Source organism: Salvelinus sp. IW2-2015, unplaced genomic scaffold, assembly GCF_002910315.2.
Source record: "Salvelinus sp. IW2-2015 unplaced genomic scaffold, ASM291031v2 Un_scaffold5402, whole genome shotgun sequence".
Classification (NCBI taxonomy): domain Eukaryota; kingdom Metazoa; phylum Chordata; class Actinopteri; order Salmoniformes; family Salmonidae; genus Salvelinus; species Salvelinus sp. IW2-2015.
Window position 1 is genome coordinate 22,397 of NW_019946667.1, and position 26,173 is coordinate 48,569.

General features: G+C 43.2%; 1 protein-coding gene, 1 long non-coding RNA gene and 1 pseudogene across 3 annotated transcripts; all 3 read right to left on the reverse strand.

Moving 5' to 3' along the window:
- Positions 1-1,489: 1,489 nt before the first annotated feature.
- Positions 1,490-2,758, reverse strand: LOC139026654 (uncharacterized). The gene is made up of 2 exons (XR_011478518.1): positions 2,690-2,758; positions 1,490-2,076 (listed from the first exon to the last, which is right to left on the reverse strand). It is a non-coding gene; the product is annotated as an uncharacterized lncRNA (long non-coding RNA).
- A 436-nt stretch (positions 2,759-3,194) lies between these two features.
- LOC112078217 (uncharacterized) lies at positions 3,195-8,801 on the reverse strand. 2 transcript variants are annotated; one of them, XM_070441984.1, is made up of 7 exons: positions 7,000-8,801; positions 6,545-6,622; positions 5,481-5,513; positions 5,175-5,261; positions 4,503-4,600; positions 3,552-3,902; positions 3,195-3,311 (listed from the first exon to the last, which is right to left on the reverse strand). In XM_070441984.1, exons 1-6 carry the CDS (start codon positions 7,060-7,062, stop codon positions 3,599-3,601), a joined length of 663 nt encoding a protein of 220 aa, XP_070298085.1. In that variant the 5' UTR covers positions 7,063-8,801; the 3' UTR covers positions 3,195-3,311; positions 3,552-3,598. The 2 variants fall into 2 exon arrangements, with proteins under 2 accessions (XP_070298085.1, XP_070298086.1); XM_070441985.1 differs by lacking the exon at positions 5,481-5,513 and adding an exon at positions 5,551-5,583.
- On the reverse strand, positions 8,799-25,996 carry LOC112078218 (mitochondrial Rho GTPase 1-A-like; annotated as a pseudogene).
- Between the last annotated feature and the right edge of the window lie 177 nt (positions 25,997-26,173).

A 26,173-nucleotide genomic window follows, 5' to 3' on the forward strand; every position in this document is an offset into this window, starting at 1 on the left:
GTTGCTCGTGGAAGCAGAACAAACTTGTGTCGTGGACAGGTGCAGGTGTAGTACTGCTGGTAGTAGCAGGTGGTATGTGTCTCCATGGACGCGGGCCTTACTAAATGGACTGTTTGGAAATGTAATAAAAAATCAAATAAAAAAATGTTTTTAAAAATGTTTTACAAAATTATGTGAATCACATTTTTATTTGGCGTACCCCCAACGGCATTGGCGCATAGTACCCCAGTCTGAGAATACCTGCCTAGTAGATTAGTAAGAGTGAATCACCCCGTGTTCAAGAATGGCCTTTTTACCTTCATTCAGATTACAACCTCTCACTTTCGGTTATTTGAAAATGAAATCATCTCCAAAATATCGCTATTTTTTAAAACAAGCAATAGAAAGCTGGTTGCAATTTCAGTTTAATCCACCAGAAAAGACATAACAAATATTAGAAAAAATATGATGGTTGAAATCAAATATACTAATTGATTTTTAAAAAAAGACAGTATAATCTTTGTAAATTATATCAGAAATAGGACTGGGGAGTTATTTCATACATGCAGTTAACAAAAATATATGGAATTGTCTGCTCTATCCAAAATTACAACCAACTGATTGGCATTACACAAAAAAATGGAGGAGGCAAGTGGAAAGGGGAGAAGGTAAGGAACTTATCTGTCGGCCTTGCATTAAGGACCAAAAAACGACTCCGGAGTTTTTCCATTTAAAATATTATATAATCTTGCAACCAATAGAATGTTATATATATGGGGCTACAACCATCCCAGCTTTGCAGATTTTGCTGCAAAGAGACAGAATAATTGGATCATTTGTTTTGGTGCTGTCCATATGTAGTAGTTTTTTGGTCGCAGGTTCAGAAATGGCAGAAAAATTGCAAATTTACTTGAGCCAACTCTGCAAATAGCTCTGCTGGGTGATTTGAAAAGTCATAGTCCAATTGATCAATTAGTATAATAATAATCTTAGCAAAGGTGTTTATCTTTAATATTTACAATCTGTAAAAACTATGAGAATAGAAAGGTTCAGAACTTTTGTGAAACATCACAGCACAGTTGAAAAATATATGGCAGCCAGAAATGTATTGTATTACTGTATTATTGATTGTATGTTTGTTTATTCCATGCGTAACTCTGTGTTGTTGTATGTGTCGAACTGCTTTGCTTTATCTTGGCCAGGTCACAGTTGCAAATGAGAACTTGTTCTCAACTAGCCTACCTGGTTAAATAAAGGTTAAATAAAATAAAATAAAAATCTAAATTGGGAGGGGTTGAGGGTAGCTAAAGGCTGGGACTAAAAACAAACAGAAGATAACTAATGTAAAATATATTTTCCATTAAATGTATGTAGTATGTATAACCTGGAAGTGGAAGCCTAAGTATTGTTGTGTTAGGGGAAAATAATAAAGTAGGAAAATATATTACATTTGTTTACTCCAAGTAGAGAAGGGGCGGTAGGGTTAGGGGAAAATAATAAAGAAGCAAAATATATTTAAAATATATATATATTTAAAAGAATATATACTGTATATATTTACAAAAAAAATACATGGGGGATTGGAAATGATGCAGACAATTACATTGATAGAAGCCACAATGTATCTGCAATATTAAAGCTGATCTACCTCCTAAAAAAGAAGGATAGGGTCTGCCTGAATACTATAATACCTCTCTCCTCACATTATATACTAAGTGGAACACTTTGACAGTATAAAGTTGGTTATTTAATATGGTATTTCCTTGACAGTAGATTGTATTAAAAGAGAAGTCAATAGAATAGAATATCATMACAAATTAGATTTTTTTCATCAAATGTAAACATATTTAAATCTCTAACAGAATGCGTCAAGCTTTATAGAACAATTTGAATGAGGAAAACTCATTCAGTCTATATTATCCAGAGTCTATACTATATACCAGTCCTAAGAGCCATGATGAGCCAGCCCYTAGGGCTCCACAGAGCCAGTAGAAGCACCTGTTATCCAGCCCACCGTCCCGCCACCCAGACTGGCCATCATGTCATCCAGGAGGCCCCTGTCCTCCACCAGTATCTCACCTCCAGGGTAAGGCTCTGCTATGAAAGTGAGGGATAAAGATGCGTGTGTTTTTGTTAATACTGATGATGAGTCTGGTTAGGATTTGCATGGGGTAGATAGGGGGGAAATAGTGTCTACTTTGCTTCTGGTTCTACACATTCCTTTAAATAAAAGTATACCATTCTCAGGATATGTTAGGGCTCTATTCAATCCGTATCGCAGAAGTTCAGCCTTACAGCGTGATTTACATTTAAAGGCAATGTTTCTTTCTTAGCGGAGACTGCATTCACGGTAAACGCTGCAATATGTCGGCTCAACTAAGGCACTGCATCTCAGTGCAAGAGGGGTCACTGAAGTCCCTGGTTTGAATCCAGGCTGCATCACATCTGGCCGTGATTGGGAGTCACATAGGGCGGTGCACAATTGGCCAAGCGTCGTCCGGGTTTGGCCGGGGTAGGCTGTCATTGTAAATAAGAATTTGTTCTTCAATGACTTGCCTAGTTAAATAAAGGATAAATAAAAATGACCTGTACATCGTGCTATTCAAGGATATAGATTGAAAGGGCCCTTACATTTGTGTGTCTATAAAATGAGCAGCAAACAGAAATGTATGAAAAGGGAATTAGAACTAGAACACGCTGTCACACTCACCAAGTGTGTGTTCAGACATTCTCCTCATTAGGGAACTGGGGACGTCATAGATGCTCTCTGTCATCTCGCATAATCTGAGATAGAACATGAAATAAACCCAAATGCACTTTAATTTGTGGGTAAACACAATTAAAAATATTGAATTATTTAAAATCCAATACATTGAAAAATAAACATTTTCATAATCTCACCTTGGCGGTCACTTGCCCTCTTATTGGACAGTGGGAAGTCATAGAGGTCCTCTCCATCAGTCAAGTCTTCATCTGATTGGTTGATGTGATACTCAGCTACGAGAGGAAATGCAGGTAGGTTTTTGGTCATTTATCAAACACAGACCATTAACATAAGTCATTATCATGTAATATGATATCTACTGGTATTTTGTATCATATACAGTGGTCTCCATAATGGAAGAATTTAGGACATTTATGATTGATCATTTATTGATTTATGACATATAAGACACACTGATGTGACCATGAGGGTAGTACTCACAGTTCGGGGGGCTGGTAGAAAGTCATACTGATCCTCTTCCTCCTTACACTCTTCCTCCTCTTCTCATCTCTCTCCTCCTCACATCTCCTTCTAAATCTATGGACACTGTCCTCATCTTCCTCTCCATCTGAAATTACAGTGAAAAGATGTTGCCATATTTCAGAGTGAAGATACAGCTTGGCTCCCCACTCACCACCAAAGCATTAAATGCCACAACGTGCCAATTTCCTCTTTCCACTAGACAACCAAACCATTGTTCCCCTCCAATGCTGGCACAGCAAATGTGAATGAAAAAACAAACATATTTCCACACTTAAGTTTTGCTGAGTTTACAGAGGATTTAGCACCCCATTGATGCTCTACTTACAATGTGAGATGGTGTTCTGGCATATGCCTTCCTCACTACTGAGCTCGTCAGTGAGGGAGAGGAGAGGTAGCCCTGTGCCCCAGATTTTGGTCAGGGGTGAGGGGGCCAGAGAGGCAGTGGGTACTCCTGTCCCCTGGTCTAGGCTTGGTCAGGGGTGGAGGGGTGAGGTGGGTGTCAGAGAGGCAGTGGGTACTCCTGTCCCCCTGGTCTAGGTCTTGGTCAGGGGTGGAGGGGTTGAGGGGTGCAGAGAGGGGAACCCCCAGTGGTTCCGTCATGCTGTCACATTCTGAGCTGTTATAGGTGCTGAAGTAACCTCTGACCTTCAGGTCATCAGACCTCACATCCTGCTGTCTGGAGACAAAACAGAYGGACAGGCAACACTCAAATGGACAGAAATAAAACTAATGTTTCCCACTATATTTTATTAAACCAACATTTTGGCAGATAATGCCTTCCAAGGCACTCAAATGCTCACCAGGAATACATAAAGCATTATCTTAGACAGCTGTTGCTTAGGCTCTGTCTGCCACTGGAGGCTGCTGAGGGGAGGACGGCTCATAATAATGGCTGGAACGGCGCTCATGGAATGGCATCAAACACATAGAAACCATGTGTTTGATACCATTCCACTCCGGCCATTACCACGAGCCCGTCCTCCACAATGAAGGTGGCACCAACCTCCTGTGCTGTCTGCATAGCCAATCCTCCCATATCTATATAGTAGTTTCARGCTTCAAATACACCTGCACAGATTTCATCTATTCTAGCACTATGATTGTTACAAACAGTTATTTTTTAAAGGTTTAACTTACGATGCTCATAGGTTATTTAGCCTAATTTGAATTAACTTTTTGGAAGTCGTTCTAGATATGAGCTCCTGATAACTTACTACAGTGTAATGTAATGACAAACAGTGCAGTAGTGTTTCAATAATCCTGAGCTTTCTGTTACCGTATGCAGCCTGGGACTGTGCCSCCTGGGCCTGAGAGATGCATGGCCCTCCACAGCTGGCCAATCCACTCCCTCCTCAGATCACCTGTCTCTGCAGCCTACAGACACATGGTCAGGGGGTAGCAGGGATGAATTTAGGACATTGTTACAGTCTGAGTTAAAAAGATGATCCTAAATTGTTAGAGGAAGTGTTAAATTACTTTAAGCAATCCAAGTACTGTAGAACCCAGCTGGGTAGCAGTTAGCCTAGTGGTTAAGACCGTTGGATTAATAACCAAAAGGTCTCTGGTTCTATTCCCCAAGCCGACTAGGTGCAAAACCTAGGCGCAAAGCACCTAACCCTAATTGCTCTGGATAAGAGTGTCTGCTAAATGACTAAAATGTAAACAGCTGATAAAAGATTTTAATACAGTTGAATTGATCTTTCTGAACAATAGACAGCTTCTTCACCTGCTACTTWCATKTGGGRAATTCCCATTAGTCAGTATGAAGTGACAGTAACAGAYCACATCCTGAAACCACAYGTTAAACCTACACAGGCATCGGCGCCCACACGGTTCTGTAGTGACACTAGTAACAGACCACATCCTGAAACAACAGGGCAGCCTGCACAGCCCACACCACACGGTTCTGTACACCTGAAGTGGGARTAGAGCTGTCTGTGTGACTCACCAGTACTTTCCTCTTCCCATTCTTCATGGTGATTTCAAACACGTAGTGCTTMCGCTTCTCCCTCTGGATCTCACGCACAGACTGCACCTGACCCAACAACAACACTTCTATTTCAGACAAAGTGCTATACATACTTGTAAATAGTATACTTTTAAGCAGCTGTAACTAGGGCATATGGAATAGTGGGTAATGCTCATTGAACACAAGGAAAAGTATAATAAAGTCCWGGGCAATTGTTCCTGTCTGTCTGGCTAGAAGGAGCATGAAGGCTTTCCGACCAAATGAAATAAAAGCAGTTTGACTTACAGTGTAGATGTAGTACAGGCCTCTTAGGTGTGACTGTGGGGGACAGAGAAGATCATAAAGATATTACTACAGTGTAGATGTAGTACAGGCCTCTTAGGTGTGACTGTGGGGACAGAGAAGGATCATAAAGACTAATTGCTAACAGTGTAGATGTAAGTACAAGGCCTCTAGGTGTGACTGTGGGGACAGAGAAGACCATAAGGACTAATTACTACAGTGTAGATGTAGTAGCAGGCCTCTTAGGTGTGACTGTGGGGGACAGAGAAGATCATAAAGACTATTACTACAGTGTAGATGTAGTACAGGCCTCTTAGGTGTGACTGTGGGGGACAGAGAAAGATCATAAGACTATTACTACAGTGTAAAGTATACAGGCCTCTTAGGTGGACGTGGGGGCAGAGAGCATAAGACTAACTAAGTGTAGATGTAGTACAGGCCTCTTAGGTGTGACTGTGGGGGACAGAGAAGATCAAGACTATTACTACAGTGTAGAGTGTACAGGCCTCTTAGGTGTGACTGTGGGGACAGAGAAGATCATAAGAACTATTACTAGCAGTGTTAGATGTAGTACAGCACATCTTAGGTGTGGACTGTGGGGGACAGAGAAGATCATAAGACTTATAAGTGTAGGATGTAGTACAGGCTCTAAAGGTGTGACTGTGGGGAACAGAGAAGATCATAAGACTATTTACTACAGTGTAATGTAGTAGTCAGGCCTGCTTAGGTGTGACTGTGGGGGAGGCAGAGAAGATCATAAGACTAATTACTACAGGTGTGTAGATGTATACAGGCCTCTTAGGTTTGTGACTGTTGGGGGACCAGAGAAGATCATAAAGACTATTACTACAGTGCAGATGTAGTACAAAGCCTCTTTAGGTGTGGACTGTGGGGGACAGAAAGAAGATGCATGAAAGATATACTACAGTGTAGATGTAGTACAGGCCTCTTAGGTGTGACTGTGGGGGACAGAGAAGATCATAAACTATTCTACTTTGAACAGTGTAAATAACATTCAACTTCCCGCTGAAAACTTGAAGGACTTCTCACAGCTGGGCAATACTCACAGCACTCCCATGTTTCTTAGTGTAGAAGAATAATGTTGTGTTTTGGAGCCTGAACCAATAGGTTGACCACTTAATTTTCTAAAAGAGAAAAAACAAAGACTCAGTGTCCCTCCAGATAGTGAAGACCTGATTCTGGATACAAACCATGACTGACTGGCAATAACAAAGTAAAACACAGTAGTATGGCATAAATAGAAAGCAGTTTACAAAAATATTGGAAAAGCGGTCACTTGTAAGTATTCAACAAATCAAATCAAATAAAGTTATTGGTCACATACACATGGTTAGCAGATGTTAATTTGAGTGTAGCGAAATGCTTGTGCCTCTAGTTCCGACAGTGAGTAATATCTAACAAGTAATCTAACAATTCCCCAACAACTACCAAGTAAACTGAGTCCAGTAATTGAGCTGTTAATGTGACAAGTTTTTCTACATATTTGAGAGCTTTGTCTTACCATTGTATCTTTCCTTTTCTTCAAGAAGCCCTCGAAAAGCAGCTGTTGCCTGTCCGTTGACATCGTTTCAGAAGTTAACACTTATACTAAATCCTGTTATTAGTTCTTGTTCAGTATCACTAGTCGACGGGTGACTTCCCCCTTTCACTGAGAACTGGGATATCACTGGCTCCATCACCTGCCCACTTCTCCATTCTGACCCACAAAATGTTTGTTTGTCCCTTGTTTGCAGTCACTCGGTATAGAAACGTATGGGATATTAAGGTCAAGTTGACGTTGACTATGTGTGTGTTGAACTATACGCGCCTGCCTAGCCATTATATGTACCCACATTTTAGGTGTTTGTCCACTGAGAATTTTGAGCTCAATGAAGAGTACATTATTCTTCAAAGGATTCAATGTTAGTAAAAGCAGGCTACACTTTAAGTGACATGTTGTACAATGAAAATGTAAGTATGGTGGATTTGAAGAAATCAGATGACTTCAACATTTACACACTGCTCTGACACACTGCTAAAAGACAGGGAATAGTTTGGGGGATAATGTGTATGTTATATGAATGGATCTAATCATATTGCAGACACCTGTATCAGATCACACAGTTCTTTATTGTAAATGTTGGAAAAGTCAATGATGAGAATAAACAGTTCCGTCCATGGTTCAAGGAGGGAGTCAGAGGTKCACTGCATGGCTGMTAATAACACAGTGTAATCTGTAGGCATAATAGTGGAACAMAAAAATAGAATCATAATATGAAAGGAAAAAAGCTATTTTAATAACAGGAAGAAGAAAAAACAAGTGGAGGAAAAAGCAGATAGTCATGATAATGTTGTAGTCTTGTCTTTCAGAGTAAGTGAATGATGGATGTCATTATTAACGGCTTTGATAATACTAGATATACAAAAACACATGGAAAATGAATGCATTATCCTCTTGAAGTGTGTCTGTTTCGGGCAATGCTGAACAAACCATTCCAAACAGATAAACCAAAGAAAACAGGTTAATAAATTAATAGCAATTGAAATGCATGCACGAAACCCATTACCTTTTCAACGTTAAAAATGGCTTTGACTTTGCAGCTATTCCTGTAGGCTCACTTTATTCACTGGCAAGCTTTGTTCACGCCGTAATCTGGTTGGGTATTTCTCTAAGTACCCGAGCAAATATATATATTTATATATACACACACATCTATAAACAAAAATGTTCAGTCCCTTTTGTAGTGAGTTGTATGCGGCTGCCTTCTTTGCTTTCTCGGGCTCTGGGGGTCAAACCAGCTAGCTATAATACTGACCTGAGAAAAAAGGCCGGGTTCTACACAGATTTAAAAACAACCAGCAACTACTACTGTCTGACCTGGAGAAGAAAAAACCCCAAGACTAGACCAGATCACACGATACCAGAATGCCTGCAGTAGATTGATTATATGGTGTTCAATATACACAATGTGAGTTTGTGGTGACATTTCCCCCCCCAAAGAAAACCCCCAAGAAAAACAAAACACAGTTTGCAAAAGATGACTCGTTTTTTTCTCCATTTCAAATCTATAAAATCAATCTCTGGTTTGTTCCCTCTCCGGTAGGGTGGATGTGGTTTCTCTGGTTTGTTCCCTCTCCGGTAGGGTGGATGTGGTTTCTCTGGTTTGTTCCCTCTTCCGGTAGGGTGGATGTGGGATCAGGGCTGGTTCAGATGGGCTGGAAGTTCCGTTTTCATTCAGTAGTTGTCTCTTTTTTGGGAAGGGGGGCAGAGGATTGTGGGATGTTGGAGGTCATGTTTTTTTCAGGGAGGGGTGAGGGTCAAAGGGGAGAACTAGGCGGGGGAGGTCAAGGGTCATCTCATGCATCCTGTGTCTATCTTGATCATCGTTGTTGAGGATAGCCTGTACATAGCGAAGCCCAGGACTGCAAACACGGTTGCCCCACGCTTGCCCTTAGCCAAAACGTAGAGCTCTTCAGGTCTGCCTGAGCCATGTGCCTGAGAAGAGGCGGGAGAAAGAAAGAGAGTGGGGGATAAAGAAATGAATACAACAATACAGCCTCGTTTCCAAATCACATGTTGACAAATGACAAACCAAAGTCATGTCTCTGAGCTTCCTTAACAAATCTCTACAAAAACAGAGGTACAGTCAAACTGTTCGATAGTACCAATGTTGTAGTACCAATACAACTCTTTACATGATATACTGTCTTCTGAAAATGAGTTAGTCTGTGATATGTTAAAAATGTTATACTATTCACAGACTAACTCATTTCAGAAGACAGTATATCATGTTAACCAGGCTGTCTTCTGAAAATGAGCTAGTCTGTGATAGCCTGGTTAAACCAGACTGAACGCTGCGCTCACCATTGTTTTCACGTCCCTAGAATGGGGAGTTCAGTGTTCAGGCTAGTTTAACCAGGCTAAGTCCGTGATGCGAGCAGTACCCATACACTAACAAGTGAGTGGCTGTTACTGGAACATTAGATTTGTTTGGTCAAGCTGACAATAACTACTATATATTGGGTGAAAGCCAAAAGGCGAGGAAAGTAAAGGTGGGGCTATGGACAGAAAGCATGATGGATGGGAGGAGTTCTGCTAGGGAAACAGAAACAAGAGAAAAGCCCTACATCCGGGTCACATTCAATAGTACACGAGGTGAAATGAACAAGCATTTTGACTGTACTGATTGAATATAGTGCCTCATTTCTAGGTCCACTGAGCACAAGCACAAGGCTATAACATACAGTACTAACAGTATGAAACAACAACATGGAGGGAAGACAGGAGTCTGAGAGGGGAGGGAAAGAGAGGGGAGGGGAGAAGGAAGGAGGAGAAGGAGAGCAGGAGGAAGGAGAAGAGGAGGAGAGGGAGAAGGAAGAGGGGAGAAGGAGAGCAGGAGGAGAGGGGAGGAGGAGAGCGGAGAAGAGAGCAGGAGCAGAGGGAGAAGAGCAGTAGGGAGGGGAAGGAGAGCAGGAGGAGAGGGGAGAAGGAGAGCAGGAGGAGAGGGGAGAAAGAGAGCAGGAGAGAGGGGAGAAAGAGAGCAGGAGCAGAGGGAGAAAGAGAGCAGGAGCAGAGGGAGAGCAGAGGAGGGGAGAAGGAGAGCAGGAGGAGAGGGGAGAGGAGAACAGGAGGAGAAGGGGAGAAGGAGAGCAGGAGGAGAGGAGAAGGAGAGCAGGAGGAGAGGGGAGAAGGAGAGGCTCTAGAAGTGAGAGGAATTTCTGAAGTGCAGAGGTTAGCAGAAAGCTCTAACTTATAAATTGCCAAAACACACAATCTCGTGGTCACACTCACATTCTCTCTCTCTCACACACACATCTCTCTCCCACACACACACACACTCTCTCTCCTCTCCCACACACACACACACTCGCTCTCTCTCTCTCACACACACACACACACACACATTCTCTCTCTCTCACACACACACACACACATTCTCTCTCTCTCACACACACCACACACATTCGCTCTCTCTCACACACACTCGCTCTCTCTCACACACACTTCCTCTCTCTCACACACACTCGCTCTCTCTCTCTCCTCACACACACACATTCTCTCTCTCTCACACACACACACACATTCTCTCTCTCTCACACACACTCTCTCTCTCACACCACACACACACACACATTCGCTCTCTCTCACACACACTCGCTCTCTCTCACACACACTCGCTCTCTCTCCACACACCGCTCTCTTCTCACACACACTCGCTCTCTCTCTCACACACCACATCCCTCTCTCACATCTCTCTCTCTCACACACACACACACACATTCTCTCTCTCTCACACACACTCTCTCTCTCACACACACACACACACATTCTCTCTCTCTCACACACACACATCCACACACACACACTCTCTCCCTCTCACACACACAATTCCCCCCTCACACACACAATTCTCTCTCTCACACACATTCTCTCTCTCACACACATTCTCTCTCTCACACACTCACACACACAATTCTCTTCTCTCACACACACACACACACATATTCTCTCTCCTCACACCACACACATATTCTCTCTCACACACACACATATTCTCTCTCACACACACACACATATCTCTCTCACACACACACATATTCTCTTCTCACACACACACATATTCTCTCTCTCACACACCACACACATATTCTCTCTCTCCACACACACCACACATTCTCTCTCTCACACACACACACATATTCTCTCTCTCACACACACACACACACATATTCTCTCTTCACACACACATATTCTCTCTCTCACACACACACACACATATTCTCTCTCTTCACACACACACACATATTCTCTCTCTCACACACCACAACACACATATCTCTCTCTCTCACACACACACACACACACAACACACTCTCTCCCTCTCACACACACAATTCTCTCTCTCACACACATTCTCTCTCTCACACACATATTCTCTCTCTCCACACACACATATTCTCTCTTCACACACACACACATATTCCTCTCTCTCTCACACACACACATTCTCTCTCACACACACACATATTCTCTCTCACCACACACACATATTCTCTCTCACACACACACATATTCTCTCTCACACACACACATATTCTCTCTCACACACACACATATTCTCTCTCACACACACACACAACATATTCTCTCTCACAACACACACACACATATTCTCTCTCACACACACACACACATATTCTCTCTCTCACACACACACAATTATTCTTCTCTCTCACACACACATATTTCTCTCTCTCACATACACACACACTATTCTCTCTCTCACATACACCACACTATTCTCTCTCTCTCACACACCACACATATTCTCTCTCTCTCACACACACACATATTCTCTCTCTCTCTCACACACACACACAACACACACACACACACACACACACACACACACACACACACACACACACACACACACACACACACACACACACACACACACACACAGCTCAACAACCCATTAATCTTCACAGTGATATCTGACAACTCCCACAGCAGCAGAAACCCTAACCTATTCAAGCAGGTTTAGCAGGAAGAGTCCATTAGATAAGACAACTACCATCCTGCTTAACCATGACATGTACCTCAGAGGAAGGAGCAATACCTTCCTCCCACCAGCATACTGCCCAACAATGCTTCTTCAGCAAGCAGCCATACACAAACCAGACCAACCAACTATTGTAGGACTAAACATCGACCGCGTACTTCAAAATAATGATATAGATGCATTAAAAAGGTAGTTAGTGAGTTCCATCAGGTACACTTGAAAACAGATTCAAAGCCTGTTGTTTGTTAAAGGTTGAGGCCAAATACGTGGATGTGTAGCCCGATGTCTGTAGCCTTCATTTTAATCTCTTCATATAATAACGGAGGCTACAGCAATCTCCTCCCCAACAGTCTTGCCGTTGCCAATCAACGTCCACCATGCCTGCATCTACCCAGCCAGTGACAAAAACAGCTGTCCCTTAGCCCCCAGTTTGTCAGATGCTGTGTTTTACCATAGGACTAGACAGAAGACTCCATCTGTGTTTTACCTGGCCTGGGTCCCATAGACTGGACAGAAGACTCCATGCTATGTTACATGGCCTGGGTCCCATAGGACTGGACAGAAGACTCCATGCTGTGTTTTGCCTGGCCCTGGGGCCCATAGGACTGCGACAGAAGACTTCATGCTATGTTTTACCTGCCTGGGGCCCATATGACTAGACAGAGACTCCATATGCTATGTTTACCTGGCCTGGGCCCATAGGACTAGACAGAAGACTCCATGCTATGTTTTACATGGCCTGGGTCCCATAGGACTAGACAGAAGACTCCATGCTATGTTTTTACCTGCCTGGGCCCATAGGACTGGACAAGGACTTCATGCTAATGTTTTACCTGGCCTGGGGCCCATAGGACTGGACAGAAGACTCCATGCTGTGTTTTACCTGGCCTGGGGCCCATAGGAGGACAAAGACTCCATGCTATGTTTTACCTGGCCTGGGCCCATAGGACTAAACAGAAAGACTCCATGCTGTGTTTTACCTGGCCTGGGGCCCATAGGACTAGACAGAAGACTCCATGCTGTGTTTTACCTGGCCTGGGCCCACAGTACTGGACAGAAGACTCCATGCTGTGTTTTACCTGGCCTGGGGCCCACAGGACTAGACAGAAGACTCCATGCTGTGTTTTACCTGGCCTGGGGCCCATAGGACTAACAGAAAGACTCCATGCTGTGTTTTACCTGGCCTGGGTCCCACAGGACTAGACAGAAGACTCCATGCTGTGTTTTTAACCTGGCCTGGGGCCCATAGGACTAGACAGAAGACTCCATGCTGTGTTTTACCTGGCCTGGGTCCCACAGGACTAGACAGAAGACTCCATGCTGTGTTTTACCTGGCCTGGGCCCATAGGACTAGACAGAAGACCATGCTGGTTTTACCTGCCTGGGTCTAGCTGACAGAAGACTCCATGTGTGTTTTACCTGGCCTGGGCGCTCATAGGACTGGACAGAAGACTCCATTGAAGATAGACTCCTCTACATTATTGATGGCGTGAACCTGCTGGATCAGACTGCACTCCTCGTCAGCCAACAGATATGCGCCCACATCATGTAACCTTGTACACACACACACACACACACACACACACACACACAGTAGGCAGTTCAACGCCAACCCCACACACACCGGGACATGACACCACAGCAGAACGCACCCCACACCTTGCACGCTTGGTCACACACACCACACCTTGCAGCTAAAACATCTTGTCCAATGCGATGCTGAGTTGGCAACATGCCAGCCAAAATAAAAGACAGGCTTTCAATCTTAAGACTGATGGAGATACAGGGTTAGAAAATACTTTATATTCAGTTTGCGCTTCCGAATTTGTTTAAATAGGCCTACTTTGAGTCATTACATTATATATTTATTTTATAATATGGGGTAAATCAAAAACAGCGAAGATTCAAACCAATAGGAGTTAAATACTATAGTATCTCAGCTAGACAATGTGGTGTGACCGCCTTCAATAACTTCTGTATTAGGGCATGCCATTTCTGGTGTGTTAATTCTCCCAAGGTTAAACAGGCATTGACAAAGGAGTTAGCATGTTAACACAATAGTGTTATAACAGACATGCCTGGACCCCAGAAGCCATTGTAAAACTTAGTAGGAACCATTGTAACCCTCCCAAAACCATAACAATAACATACAGTAACCTACACTGTCACACAACACACCCTCTATTGTACAAGCATATAGAAGCACAATGAAATGTCAACCCTGCAATGGTGAGCCACCACGAAGCCATCCAAACCCTGCACATCATAAACCACACACACAAACCACAAGCACTAGCCTAGTTCCCATACTTCCCAATGCTCAAAACAGACTGCTGATTTGAGTGGAGCCTATGCATAGCCATCCATTAGGGGCGGTGGCGAGCTGAAACCAAGGCAGCCTATTGAGATGAGACAGACAGCTTCAGAACCAGGCCTGGCAACTCCAGTCCCCGGGGTCTGATTGGTGGCACACTTTGACCTCAGTCCCAGCTAACACACCTGACTCCAATAATCACATAAACATGATCTTCAGTTTTGAATGCTATTAGTTTAAATCAGCTGTGTTTGTAGGGATGGGGGAAAGTGTGACACCAGTCAGGCCCCCTAGGACTGGAATTGCCCAGGCCTGGTCCGAGACAGACAGACAGACAGCGTCGAGCAGACAGACAGCGTCGAGACAGACAGAAGCGTCGAGACAGACAGACAGCGTCGAGACAGACAGACAGAGTCGAGACAGACAGACAGCGTCGAGACAGCGGTGCATGCAACTAACAAGAAGTAAACACATGCAACACGAACAAAATAGAGGGCAGCCAGAAACATGTGTATGAACACCTATAGGATGAAAACAAGAAAACACGACAACGGAAACACAATGAAATTAAATGTGATCGATACAGTGCAAAATCACTTGTAACAAATGAAGAAAAAACATTTGTTGTTTCATACAAATTAAAATGTTATTTTTAGTAAAAAATAAAGTTTAAACCACAAGAGAAGCAGGATTGTAGATAAGATAGTCTCATAAATGTGTAGATGAATGGTGAATTAGGTTGGGATAACACTAGGGCTGCAGTATGAGCCACGTTTGAGAGTGAACTTAGGGCCTAACATAGACCTTATATAGGCTAACTGTACTTTGTGGGTGTAAACTTACGATGTGAGAATCACTCCACAACCAATCAAACCTCCAAACTGAAATCATCATAGAAATCAAAACCGGGCACATCTCTGGAAACAGTTCAATGTCAAAGAAAACTAAAAAAGATAGACATTTAGAAAATGCAATTTTGAAACAAATTATCAACATCTACTTCGTGAAGAGGAGAAAACCAGCCAGTCAACCCAAGCTGACTTCTATGAGGCTTTCAGTTTCACCACAGCTTCAGTTGGGCGAAATGTAACCAAAAACAGAAAGATCTGCAAGGTGACGTTTCTCCCTCACTCACTATGCAAATTAGTCTTTAGTACAGATTTACAGTTTGCATATCCACTTATCATGATAGAAACACCATTCTTAAGCGAAAGGGCCATGTTGGCTTCAACATCCACTTGTACGCTTCAACTCTCGAAAGGATGAACGACTGCCAAGCAACTTCGACACTTTTATATCTTAAAAATCCATGCATTAGTTACTGATGATAGACTGCACCGTGTTGGTGTAGGAGGTAATCTACCCACAACCCATCACCAACTAGACACGTTAACAGACTGCACACATGCATCTTCAGGTCAGACTGGCTCAAACGGAAAGCAACACAACCACACGGTGGGTCGACCACACCACACGGTTACCTCCCTGGCTAGCACCACAGTGTTAGATGATGGTGCAGTGTGGCAGATAATTGGTAAAGCGCTGTGTCACGGTGGTGAGAGCAGAGTGGAGTGCTGTGTGAGGCTGTAGCAGAGATGAGGAAGACACACCGATCACAATCACATTACACAACTAGCCACCTACAGCAGACTCTAGTATTACGTTACCTTACAGCAGACCTCTAATATTTACGTACCTTACAGCAGACTCTAGTATTACGTTACCTTACAGCAGACCTCTAGTATTACGTTACTTACAGCAGACCTCTAGTATACGTTACCTTACAGCAGACTTAGTATTACGTTACCTTACAGCAGACCTCTAGTATTACGTTACCTTACAGCAGACCTCTAGTATTACGTTACCTTACAGCAGACCTCTTAGTATACGTTTACCTTACAGCAGACCTCTAGTATTACGTTACCTTACAGCAACCTCTAGTATTACGTTACCTTACAGCAGACTCTAGTATTACGTTACCTTACGCAGACCTCTATATTACGTTACCTTACAGCAGACCTCTAGTATTACGTTACCTTACAGCAGACCTCTAGTATTACGTTACCTTACAGCAGACCTCTAGTATTACGTTACCTTACAGCAAGACCTCTAGTATTACGTTACCTTACAGCAGACCTCTAGATTTACGTTACCTACAGCAGACCTCTAGTATTACGTTACCTTACAGCAGACCTCTAGTATTACGTACCTTACAGCAGACCTCTAGTATTACGTTACCTTACAGCAGACCTCTAGTATTACGTTACCTACAGCAGACCTCTAGTTTACGTTACCTTACAGCAGACCTCTAGTATTACGTTACCTTACAGCAGACCTCTAGTATTACGTTACCTTACAGCAGACCTCTAGTATTACGGTACCTTACAGCAGACCTCTAGTATTACGGTACCTTACAGCAGACCTCTAGTATTATGTTACCTTACAGCAGACCTCTAGTATTATGTTACCTTACAGCAGACCTCTAGTATTATGTTACCTTACAGCAGGACCTCTAGTATTATGTTAACTTAGCAGAAGGGTTCCCAAGCCTTTTCACTCAGGGCCCCTTCCAACATTCATGTCTATTTTCTATGGCACAAGCACTGTTCATGACACAAACTGTTAACACCTCTCTTGTTGGTGGAGAGAATTTTGCAAGTTTAAAGCTTATTTCCTGCAATCCAAAAAATGTGTCAGTGTTCAAAGAACATTTGGCAGTTTTTAAAGCACATTTTTCTTGCATATCTATACATTTTGCCATGTCTAATGTGTATTTTTTGTGATATTTGAGTGGCAATTCTTTTTAAACAATATCTATGGGCAAAAAAAACCTCAATAAAAACACATCTGACATGGGCTAGTTGATCTGATATTTCTGATAAGTATAAATAACTCTAAGTTATGCAATGACTAACATGACAAGAGGAACTGACAACGCACTACCCAATATTTAAAATGTACCTTGTGCATTCTACTATTACAACTTTGAAGAGTGAGTTTAAAGCCGGACTAAGTTCCCTTTATTTTGGATCACTACCTTAGCCTACAGTGTTCCCCAGTATTTATTTAGCAGCGGCGTACCGCCACATACACACACACACAGTGGGAGAACAAGTATTTGAAACACTGCCGATTTTGCAGGTTTTCCTACTTACAAAGCATGTAGAGGTCTGTAATTGTTATCATAGGTACACTTCAACTGTGAGAGACGGAATCTAAAACAAAAATCCAGAAAATCACATTGTATGATTTTTAAGTAATTAATTTGCATTTTATTGCATGACATAAGTATTGATCACCTACCAACCAGTAAGAATTCCGGCTCTCACAGACCTGTTAGTTTTCTTCAAGAAGCCCTCCTGTTCTCCACTCATTACCTGTATTTAACTGCACCTGTTTGAACTCGTTACCTGTATAAAAGACACTGTCTACACAACTCAATCAAACGACTCCAACCTCTCCACAATGGCCAAGACCAGAGAGCTGTGTAGGACATCAGGGATAAAATTGTAGACCTGCACAAGGCTGGATGGACTACAGGACAATAGGCAAGCAGCTTGGTGAGAAGGCAAACAACTGTTGGCGCAATTATTAGAAAATGGAAAAGTCCAAGATGACGGTCAATCACCCTCGTTCTGGGGCTCCATGCAAGATCTCACCTCGTGGGGCATCAATGATCATGAGGAAGGTGAGGGATCAGCACAGAACTACACGGCAGGACCTGGTCAATGACCTGAAGAGAGCTGGGACCACAGTCTCAAAAGAAAACCATTAGTAACACACTACGCCGTCATGGATTAAAATCCTGCAGCGCACGCAAGGTCCCCCTGCTCAAGCCAGCGCATGTCCAGGCCCGTCTGAAGTTTGCCAATGACCATCTGGATGATCCAGAGGAGGAATGGAGAAAGGTCATGTGGTCTGGTGAGACAAAAATAGAGCTTTTGGTCTAAACTCCACTCGTCGTGTTTTGGAGGAAAGAAGGCTGAGTACAACCCAAGAAACACTCCCAACCGTGAAGCATGGAGGTGGAAACATCATTCTTTGGGGATGCTTTTCTGCAAAGGGACAGGACGACTGCACCGTATTGAGGGGAGGATGGATGGGGCCATGTATCGCGAGATCTTGGCCAACAACCTCCTTCCCTCAGTAAGAGCATTGAAGATGGGTCGTTGCTGGGTCTTCCAGCATGACAACGACCCGAAACACACAGCCAGGGCAACTAAGAGTGGCTTCATAAGAAGCATCTCAAGGTCCTGGAGTGGCCTAGCCAGTCTCCAGACCTGAACCCAATAAAAATCTTTGGGAGGAGCTGAAAGTCCGTATTGCCCAGCGACAGCCCCGAAACCTGAAGGATCTGGAGAAGGTCTGTATGGAGGAGTGGGCCAAAACCCTGCTGCAGTGTGTGCAAACCTGGTCAAGAACTACAGGAAACATATGATCTCTGTAATTGCAAACAAAGGTTTTCTGTACCAATATTAAGTTCTGCCTTTCTGATGTATCAAATACTTATGTCATGCAATAAAATGCAAATGAATTACTTAAAAATCATACAATGTATTTTCTGGATTTTTGTTTTAGATTCAGTCTCTCACAGTTGAAGTGTACCTATGATAAAAATTACAGACCTCTACATGCTTTGTAAGTAGGAAAACCTGCAAAATCGGCAGTGTATCAAATTCTTGTTCTCCCCACTGTGTGTGTGTGTGTGTGTGTGTGTATATATATATATATATATATATATACACACATACACACAGTTGAAGTCGGAAGTTTACATTACACTTAGGTTGGAGTCATTAAAACTCGTTTTTCAACCACTCCACAGATTCCTATTAGTTTTAGCAAGTCGGTTAGGACATTTCTTTGTGCATGACACAAGTAATATTTCCAACAATTGTTTACAACAATTATTTCACTTATAATTCACTGTATCACAAATCCAGTGGGTCAGAAGTTTACATGCACTAAGTTGACTGTGCCTTAAACAGCTTGGAAAATTCCAGAAAATGTCATGGCTTTAGAAGCTTCTGATAGGCTAATTGACATCATTTGAGTCAATTGGAGGTGTACCGGTGGATGTATTTCAAGGCCTACCTTCAAACATCATGGGAAATCAAAAGAAATCAGCCAAGACCTCATAAAAAAGAATTGTAGACCTCCACAAGTCTGGATCATCCTTGGGAGCAATTTCCAAAAGCCTGAAGGTACCACGTTCATCTGTACAAACAATAGTACCCAGTATAAACACCATGGGACCACGAGCTGTCATACCGCTCAGGAAGGAGACATGTTCTGTCTCCTAGAGATGAACGTACTTTGGTGCGAAAAGTGCAAATCAATCCCAGAACAGCAAAGGACCTTGTGAAGATGCTGGAGGAAACAGGTACAAAAGTATCCACAGTAAAACGAGTCCTACATCAACATAACCTGAAAGACCGCTCAGCAAGGAAGACGCCACTGCTCCAAAACCGCCATTAAAAAGACAGACTACGGTTTGCACTGCACATGTGGACAACGATCATACTTTTTTGGAGAAATGTCCTCTTGTCTGATGAAACAAAAATAGAACTGTTTTGCCATAATGACCATCGTTATGTTGGAGGAAAAAGGGGGAGGCTTGCTAGCCGAAGAACACCATCCCAACCGTGAAGCATGAGGGTGGCAGCATCATGTTGTGGAGGTGCTTTGCTGCAGGAGGGACTGGTGCCCTTCGCAAAATAGATGGCATCATCTAGGCAGGAAAATTATGTGGATATATTGAAGCAACATCTCAAGACATCAGTCTGGAAATTAAAGCTTGGTCGCAAATGGGTCTTCCAAATGGACAATGACCCCAAGCATACTTCCAAGTTGTGGCAAAATGGCTTAAGGACAACAAAGTCAAGGTATTGGAGTGCCATCACAAAGCCCTGACCTCAATCCCATAGAGATTGTGGGCAGAAACTGAAAAAGTGTGTGCGAGCAAGGAGGCCTACAGACCTGACTCAGTTACACCAGCTCGGTGAAGAGGAATGGTCCAAGATTCACCCAACTTATTGTGGGAAGCTTGTGGAAGGCTACCCAAAACGTTTGACCCAAGTTAAACAATTTAAAAAGGTAATGCTACCAAATACTAATTGAGTGTATGTAAACTTCTGACCTACTGGGAATGTGATGAAAGAAATAAAAGGTGAAATAAATCACTCTACTAATATTCTGACATTTCACATTCTTAAAATAAAGTGGTGATCCTAACTGACCCAAGACAGGGAATTTTTACTAGGATTAAATGTATTAAACTCAGTGCACCCCCTTCCACGACCTTTGACACCAGTGAAAAAAATAAACAAATCGAGGGGCACCACTGGCTGCATTGGACTGAGCTCTCTTGTTGTAAGAGAGATAGGGACAGAGAAATAGGGACAGAGAGATAGGGACAGAAGCAGCTTGGACAATCCACTTGATTGAGTTAAAATCAAATAAGGAGAGMAAATAAATGGAGTCTTGAAACCTTCTTGTCAACTCTATAGCCGATATGAGTACTTGGAATACAGTCTTATAAACCCACCCATACAATCATATGAAATTCAATGGAGATGTACAAATCAGGCCTGGAGATCGAAATAAGATATCAGAATTTCATTTTTTTTTCTCCAGTTTTCCGTTGTGGATATGCAGTGTAAACCTGACTATGAGGAAGCATTGAGGGAGAAGAGGAGAAAAACCTTCACCCAGGTTAGAAAGCTAGGGTCCCCCCTCCCGCCTCATAGGGGCATCGGGGGGGAGAGAGAGAGAGAGGGGACAGGCTGTTAAACACTACAGTATTTACAGTATGGACCTGTTCAGAACAACACTGTAGAATTTGGCCTTTATATTTGTCAGTAGCTGGGACCGGAGGATGTTCTGACAGATGCAGAAGGTGCACCTGTTGCAGGTACACATGCAGCGGAGCTTGACGTGGCTGAGGAGACACAATCACAACACATGCACACACATACAAACACACAAAAGACCAAGTCAGATCCACATTCGTACACATTTCCATGGAAACATCACCGTGGGATGGCAGAACCCTGATCGACAGACCCTGTTCTAGCACCAGATGGGGGGGGCTTGGACTTTGGCTGACTGAGTTATGATACAATAACTCCATCATTAACAAAGGCAAAGAAGATTGGTTATTACTTTACTAAGTACAGTAATACAGAGAAAGTGGTAAGAACTAAGTACTGAGCATTATGAAAGTTACATATCTTGAGGAACATTCTTCACATACATGGCATTTTTAAGTATGTCTAATTTTGGCCTCTTCCTCAACATCAAAAAAAGGATCTTGAAGAGAAAAAAAGGAGACAAATGTCCTCTGTAATACATACAGAAGGAGACAAATGTCCTCTGTAATATCATACAGAAGGAGACAAATGTCCTCTGTAATATCATACAGGAGGAGACAAATGTCCTCTGTAATAACATACAGGAGGAGACAAATGTCCTCTGTAATAATATACAGGAGACAAATGTCCTCTGTAATAACATACAGAAGGAGACAAATGTCCTTTGTAATATCATACAGAAGGAGACAAATGTCCTCTGTAATAATATACAGGAGACAAAGTCCTCTGTAATAACATACACCTTCATTAAGTGGTAATACACAATCATCCTTAGGTAGAAGAGTGGAAAAGCCACAGAGAATGAAGGAAATAGTGGCAAAGTGATGAGAAAGTTCAGGGTAATTCAATAAAAACAGCTAACCCGTCTCAGAATCTCCAGATGACCATTAAAAATACATGGAACTAAACCATTTAGAATCTTCCCTGTTGGCCTGGGTTATATAGCACGAGTCACTCTGACCTACAATCTATCTGCAGCCGAGAGCCGGTACTGAAACAGTGCATACCAAATACCCAATGACTGCAGAATAATAGTAGTGCACTAACTACATAAAGAACTCTGTTCACTATCAAGAGAGATGTCTGAAACAGGTGAAGTACTGTAGTGTATAGAGCAGAACCTGCTGATTATTTCTGTCAAAACATTTCCATCCTAGAGTCCTGTCATTTAAAGAGCTAGGGCCTGGATTCTTAGCTATAGGCCTCTATGCCTTGGGAAAGCCAATGCTTTTAACATTAGATAACTGGAGTTCTTCCCCGTAAAGCTGAGATTTAAGGCTCAATTAAATAGACATTAATCTAAACCAATGGCTAATCTCTTAAATGAAGTACAAGACTAACTCTACCTCTCAGAGAATGAATGGCTAAGACTGTCAACTAGTCAATAACACCATTCAGTACAGCTGACTGGGGAGACTTCCTTCAAGGCCAAAGGATTTTCAGTGGATTACCTTCGTTTTGGGACTTCAAATGGCCTAGTCATTATCTTACAGTTCAACTTACCGTACCACAACACATTGACAGTGGCCAACGGTAAGGAAGTGAAATAAAACAGCACCTAAAATATTCCCCCTGTCAGGAAGAAGCAGCTTAATGTAGGACTAGAGAGACATGGAGGACAATGGGGGGCTGGGGTCACCCCTGTCCATATACAGGGGATCAATAGAAAGCCAGGGGTGTCTGGAGACATCATACAGGACTTAATGAGGTCACAGAGGGCTGCCTGGAGGAAAAGACAACGGGGTGACGGAAGTCAGAGGATGGGATTAAAGTAATCCTTCTAACCCCCCCCCCCTTAAAAGAGTTAGATGCACTATTGTAAAGTGGTTGTTCCACTGGATATCATAAGGTGAATGCACCAACTTGTAAGTCGCTCTGGATAAGAGCGTCTGCTAAATGACTTAAATGTTAAATGTAAATGGATTAGGACCACTATGGTCTTTGAGGGGACTATACTCACGGGTACATGGCCATGGTGGTGAGTTTGGTGTAGAGGTCTTTGTTGGGGGCGTCCACTGTGTTGCAGGTCCAGGGTTGGGGCGGGTGCAGCTTGTTCTTGCGGCAGAAGTCCAGCGGGGTCAGGCTGTAGTGCTGGCGYGCCTCGTGCAGGTCCGACTTGGAGGCGATCATCATGCACGGCGTCTTGCTGTCCATGAAGTATTGCTGTCATAGGTCAAAAGGTTCACGTTCAGAGGTTAGTTAGAAGAACAAGACGAGATAAGGATTGTTGAGATCATAACATTTTGGTAAACAGTTGCAGAAGGTGAAAAGCTGAGAAGTCCCTCTATTCCAGTGTAGTGACTCAAGGACCAGGGCCCATATTCACAAAGCGGCTCAAGCGGAGYGCTGATCTAGGATCAGTTTTGCCTTTTAGATCATAACGAATATGATTATATGGACAGGGGGGAGACCTGATCTAAGATCAGTCATCCTACTATAGACATGTGGTGAATACAGGCCCAGGACTAAACTAAGGACTGATGGATTTGATACAGTTTGTCAGTTAGGTACTGTACACACCTTGTAGACCTTGGCACAGTACTCAAAGGAGCGCGGGTTGTTGACGTCATACACCAGACAGACCACGTCACACGCCAGGTCCTCCTCTGAGAGGAAGTCAAAGTCTGGCATCACCTCATGAAGCTACAGGGAGGCAAAAGAAGGAGCAGAAGAAGAAGAGTGAAGCGGGGAGAAGAGGAGAGAGGGTTGAAGAGGGGAGAGGGAAGAAGGGGGAAATAGCTGAGACGGTTCAATGTCACGTTTCAGCAGAAAGGCCTCTCTCAAGACCAGTCTTGTTCTATAGTATGTAACTCGACAGGTGATTAACATTCACTGTGTAGCACTGAACATATTAGTTTCCAAAACATACGAGGGGAAAACACTCATAATTTACTGCTAGACGCTGGACACCCATAAAACACAGTATTATAGATTATACAACTGAGCAGAAAGCTGACACGGGGAGAGAGATGCACAGCCTCACCAGTAAGTACTTCTCCTGGCCGTAGACATACGTGGTGTTGATGGAGTAAAACGATTTATGGTCTTCTTTGATCTTCCGCTGTTTCTGTTAAGTAACGCAGAAACACACATTCACCACTCCAACCTGATACAACAGTACCTTTAATTCCTCACTGCTAAATAGTTAGTTTGTATAATAATAATACTACTACTAATAATAATAATAATAGATAGTTTGCTATGTCTTAAGAGTTAGTAACCCAGTAACAGACCCGTGTCACCATGGCTACTTAAGAGTTCTATAAAACAGAACTGTGTGCTTAGCAGGTAGCAGTGTGCCTTCGATGGAAAAAGCCATGATCATGTTCATTAGGCACCAAAATGAGGAAAAAAAACTGAATGAACAGGGAGGGACTACCTGAATTTGTCCAATAAGGAAAAAACATATTTGTTGCATTGCAAAACATTTTGCTGGGGTGTGCCATAACGAATACACCCCAGTTGATCGGTAGCTCCAGGGACTCACCAGCAGGTTTGCGACCCAGGAAGGCCTGCAGGAAGCTGGTCTTGCCACTCCCCCTGGCTCCCAGAATGTTGCAGCGGAACACGCTGCGCTGCGTCTGCTTCTTCTGCAGGTCGATGCGCTTGTTCGGGTCACTGAGGGAGAGAGACGGGTCAGGAACAAGGGCACGAGATACACAGATGCATGTGCGTGCAAACACACACACACACTCTAGTGACTGTAGATTTAGAGTAACTCACCACTAATTTAGGTTTCAAATGTGCAACAGAGAGGCCACAATAATTAACACCAATACATGACAAGCATATAAACCTGGTCACGCACGCTCACATTACCTGTGATGGCCTGCCTGGGACTCCTGCTCACAGATGATTGAGTAGCCAAGGTAGCCCAGGTACTCCAAGCAGCGCTGCACATCCAGGTATGTCGTTAACCTGGCCAATCAGACAATTGAAAGCCTGTTAGTGTGTGTGTGTGTCTGTGGGGGGCTTTGGTACACATCTACAGTAGCTATGAAAGTGAAGAAGTTTGAGTTCCAGCAAAGCGCTATATAACTGCATTACCAAATCATTCAAGTTAGACATAGGTAACAGGTAGTGGAGTCCAGGTATACTGGCCTAACTCACGTCCACTGTGACAGGTAACCCTGGTAGGTGATCCAGCCCTGGTCGTTGGTACACACTGTGTTGTTGACGTCGGGACCCCAGGGCATGTAGGGAAACACTTTGAACAGGTCCTTTACTTCCTCTGGAGACAAGGCACAGTCTCTGTCCTGAAACACACACACACACACACACACACACACACACACACACACACACACACACACACGAGTTAGGACCCCTGTTCTAAAAATATGCTAGCTTTGTGTAGGGTTGCAACATTCCGGTAACTTTCCCAAAAGCCGGTTGGAGGATTCCTTCCCTGCTTATTCCCTCCTGATTCCGGTAAACTACCAACTGGGACTTTGGGAAAACCTGTGAATGTTTGTCTGTGAGGCAGAAGGTAACACAACAGTAGGAGGAGTTATGTCATCCTAGACTTACTTTGTCGTGCTTGTCAAAGACACTCTGGAGGAAGAGGTACGCGTTGTGGTTGAGCTCGGTGGTGCAGTCAGCAGGTATTTTTAGCCTGGCACGGACAAGAGAACATTCCGGATTAATCGCATTAAAAGTGCTATGGCTAAACTGGCATTGTTCAAAAGGCTCACCCTGGGAAAGACCTAGTGCTACTTGCAAGTCATAACAAGTAGTGTAAGATGCAMCCACAKACAGCTTGATGGTTCAGTAGGTWTCATCAACGTTAACATCTTTGACACWGTGTAAAGAAAGTGAGAGCCTGYAGAGCAGATGTCCTTTATCTGCTATTGACTGAAACTGAATTGGGCTCAGAGTCATTGTTATGCTCGTCCAGCCTTACATAAAACAGGTGTATATTTCCCTCTTTCTGCCCAGAGGTAA